General features: G+C 42.1%; 1 protein-coding gene across 1 annotated transcript in view; it reads left to right on the forward strand.

The window, feature by feature from the left end:
* Positions 1-530: 530 nt before the first annotated feature.
* LOC118431343 overlaps positions 531-3,847 on the forward strand; it is a 4,598-nt gene continuing 1,281 nt past the window's right edge. Inside the window, exons 1-4 of the mRNA XM_035842463.1 lie at positions 531-551; positions 1,957-2,022; positions 2,961-3,118; positions 3,613-3,776. Of these exons, the coding sequence (XP_035698356.1) occupies positions 1,980-2,022; positions 2,961-3,118; positions 3,613-3,776 (365 nt within the window). The 5' untranslated portion in view covers positions 531-551; positions 1,957-1,979. The remainder of the gene's footprint in view (positions 552-1,956; positions 2,023-2,960; positions 3,119-3,612; positions 3,777-3,847) is intronic.

Consider the following 3,847-nt stretch of genomic DNA (forward strand, 5'->3'; position numbering starts at 1 on the left):
CAGTCAACCTGTTCTACTGACCACCTCTAAATAAGGACCACCTGGATATTGATGTACAGCCAAACCCTGTATTCAAGGACCACCTGATCAGTTTGACCAAGTTTTGGTGGTTTCTTAGATAATAAAGAATCCTGTCTATAATGACAACTTGTCCATGTAGACCACTTTTTCTCGGTCACTCATGACGAGTTGTCTCTTTGTTAGTCAGCAGTTTTCATTGTATTTCTTATCTAAACGCAGGAACATGCTTGTGAACAGGTATGGTTAATTTACGGTAAAGAACTGTGAGGGCCTGGAGACAACTTTCTATCTTCATGGTTACCTTGTCCCCCCCCCCCCCCCCCCAAAGACCTGGAGGTCAAGGGACTAGGTAGGTAGGTAGGTAAAGAACTGAGAGTTTAAAGATAACATTGACTGGTCCATAATCACAGGTGCCCAACGTTAAGCATCTAATGAGGCGTGCCTAGTCTAGGTGTGGCCTTGCTAGTCCAACACAACCCGCCCGCACTTTGCCGCCGACAGCGGGACGAGGACAGAGCTGTTTCATCTAGGTAAGTTCCAGAACTTATCAATCACGTCTAGAAACATGAGAAAAGCGCAAGCTAAACGATAAATCATACCGTAACCTTTTCAACTTAACATTGAAACGTATAAGAGGAGTATACTTATAGATTTAGTTGTCAGTGTGCCGACAAGACCGATACGGTGGGTGCAGGACATGCAGTTTCAGCCGCTAAACGAATTTCATACATATATAGAGTACTAATTTTTACGTTTTGTTGTTGTTTAAATCATACTCTGACATGTTGTGTTATATTCTAATTATGAAATACAATTTTATTCGGTGTACTGTCGCTCTGAAGCCATTACTGCTTAGTGGATAAGGGCCATAGTTTTCATGATTCTCGCCTAAGTCTTAACGTCTGTTAACACAGTTCCATCGGGTCACATGCATCCACCGCCCGGATAAATTGCGTCTAAGATATGTCTAATTCAACGTCCTTAGTGTAGTACACTCCTGGGTGTCTAAACTGTGCGCACCTGGCCTGGGTGTTGCGCTAGAAACCTCTCAAATTTACACAATGTTTTTGTCAAAGTGGCGGATACTTGTGAATGGATCAGTGCGCACGTCAACTGTTATCTGCCACGGATGAAGGACGCGCTCGCGGCGCGGCTTTGTCCGAGCTGTTGCGCTCAGAATTCGCCCCTTTTCCACCAGTGATTGCTGAGTTATCACAGTGTGATGTGTGTGGTCCTTGATTTTATTACTGTATTATAACGAATTTTGTCTTAGTGTGATTTAGCAGGCAACAGAACATACAAACTTAAAAAGATTCGTTTTATACCTATGGAATTCGTTGAGCCACCTGGCAAAGGTTTGATCGCAAATGTTTCAGCGGTGAAATGAAATAGATCGGTATTATATCTCAGTACAGAATTGTTACAGTTGAAATTGTCTTGACAGTGCCGTGTCGATTGTTTGTATTACTCACTGAACAAATATTCAGTGAACGTTAGTTCTTAATCTTTGTAAATGCGTACAGGGTGAATGCAGTGCACAGTGAATTGGTCCGGAACAAAGCCTAACTGGTCTTTCACAGTAAATATCAGGCAGTTCCAATCCAAAATATGGCTGTGATTTAACCTCTTATATTTTTGCGTTCTGATTTGGTACAGCTTTTTCTATATTTCATGCTGTATAGTTCTTTTACTGGACGGGAAATTAAAATCAATATATTACCACATTTTGTCGGCTCCCTTCCACTTTTGTGGTGAATCAAAGTGGACAAACTGTATACGTAAATCATTTTCGGGAGCCACACTGTTTTTATGTCTTTGGCATTGTAAACCTTGTCAATACATAACTTTGTGTGAATCTGTGAGCCCTCAGGACACATTCTAACTGAACAGTCGTATTATTGTGATAACTGCATGTTAATACACTGTGCATTACAGAGAGAAACCATCTATCCCACACCATGAAGCTGCTGGTAGTAGCCGTGTTTCTGAGTCTCACTGCATGTGAGTTTTTACTTTTCACATTTTCTTTTACGTGGCGACATTTGAGTACCAGTTTAGCACTGTTGTAACTAGTTCAAACTAGTTTTATCATTGATAAGGAAGTGTATTGTGTAAGTTTTGTGTGTCGTCTTGTCTTTCAAATATTACTTGTACTCCGTGGATCGTATGTAATCGATAGCCATAAGCCAAATTGTGATAGTTTTTGGTTAAATTCAATTCATATTTGTGGTTCAAACACCTATTGGACAACTTCTCATGCCATCACTGACATAATATAGTGGACGCTACCTGAAACGCCTGACCGTTTCCCAAATCTATCCAGTTGTTTGAGTGAGTGACTGTTATCGTGCGTACCTTATCATCGGGATACCCAACCTTCACCGACGAATTTTTCTGTTAAAATCGATGGCCTTAGATCAGTATGACAAAGAAGGCCAGTACCGGTCGGACCACAGCGGTGTGGTGACTGTGCGTGTGATCACACGGTTGGCTGAGTTCCAAGGATGGCAACGCCTAGAAATCATTCATTGACCTTTTTTACGAGAGATTTAATGGAACCAAAAATTCTTAACGCCAGGATAGGCACGTAACGTCAAAACAGAGGAAAATTTGCTAGTTTTCATCCGAGTTTTGTTCAAATGTACACCAGGTCCTACTCTGTACAAAAAGACCACCTGGTCATTGATACACAGTCAAACCTGTGCATAAGGACCACCTGGCCATAAGGATTACCTTGATTGCCAGCGTGTTCTGATGCCAAGGACATATAGAATGAAAGCGTACCATCAAATATAATGAAATATAGAATAAAAGATATAATCCTAAATTGGTTTATATGGAAATAGTTGAGACTGTGTCGGTTACAGTCACATAGTTCTGAGAATGTACCCATTCTACCATAATGTCCACTGACTTTGTCTCATGCATGTTCTTTACAGACGCAGCGAGTCAGACCATCAACTGCTTCCAGTGCGAAGCGGACGTGTCCGACTCCGTCACGGGCGGTATAACCGGGAACAACCCGTGTCTCAAAAACGCCAACAACCGCAACTCCACTGTGCAGACCGCCACTTGTGCAGCCTCTGCGCAATGCTTCGTATGTTACTCCCTCACTCCACTCCTCTCTCCATCTCTCTCCTCCGTCTTCTGTGACCTATTTCCTTTTCTTTTCATTCATTCTTTCCTTCTTTCTTTCCCACCCGAACAGTAAGAAATCCCGGTCACTATTATCCCACCCGACCCAACTTCTGATTGGAGAATAACTCCACTCCTCTTCCTATTTCCCAACCAAGCAACCTCCCTGTCCTCCTACGCCGTGTATCTTCTTTCTTTCTTTTTTCTTTCTTTCTTTTTTCTTTCTTTCTTTCTCTCTCTCTTTCTTTCTTTCCTTTTTTCTTTCTTCTTTTGATTCTTTCTTTCTTCTTTCTTTGTCGTCCGTCCTTTAATTCTTTCCTTCCTTTCTTTTTCGATGTTTCTATCCATCTATATTTCGTTCTTTCGTCTCTCACTTTCTGAAGGGTTGTACCGTCACATACAACCACCTGCACTACATTATTTGTATTGAGATCAATATCAACAATCTTTTTTCAGACGAGGATCAGGACCCTTTTGGGGTACGCCTTCACCATCGAGCGGGGATGCTGGACTAACTATGATGACAAGGGAGACGCGGACAACTGTGCCAACAAGGAGGACAACGACTGTAATGGTGTCACCAAGAGCGGGACCTGCTTCAAGTGTTGTAACACCAACAGGTAGGATTCAATTATCCATCCATCCATCCATCCATCCATCCATCCATCCATCCATCCATCCATCCATCCAT

This window comes from Branchiostoma floridae, chromosome 15 (assembly GCF_000003815.2).
Source record: "Branchiostoma floridae strain S238N-H82 chromosome 15, Bfl_VNyyK, whole genome shotgun sequence".
In the NCBI taxonomy this organism is placed as follows: domain Eukaryota; kingdom Metazoa; phylum Chordata; class Leptocardii; order Amphioxiformes; family Branchiostomatidae; genus Branchiostoma; species Branchiostoma floridae.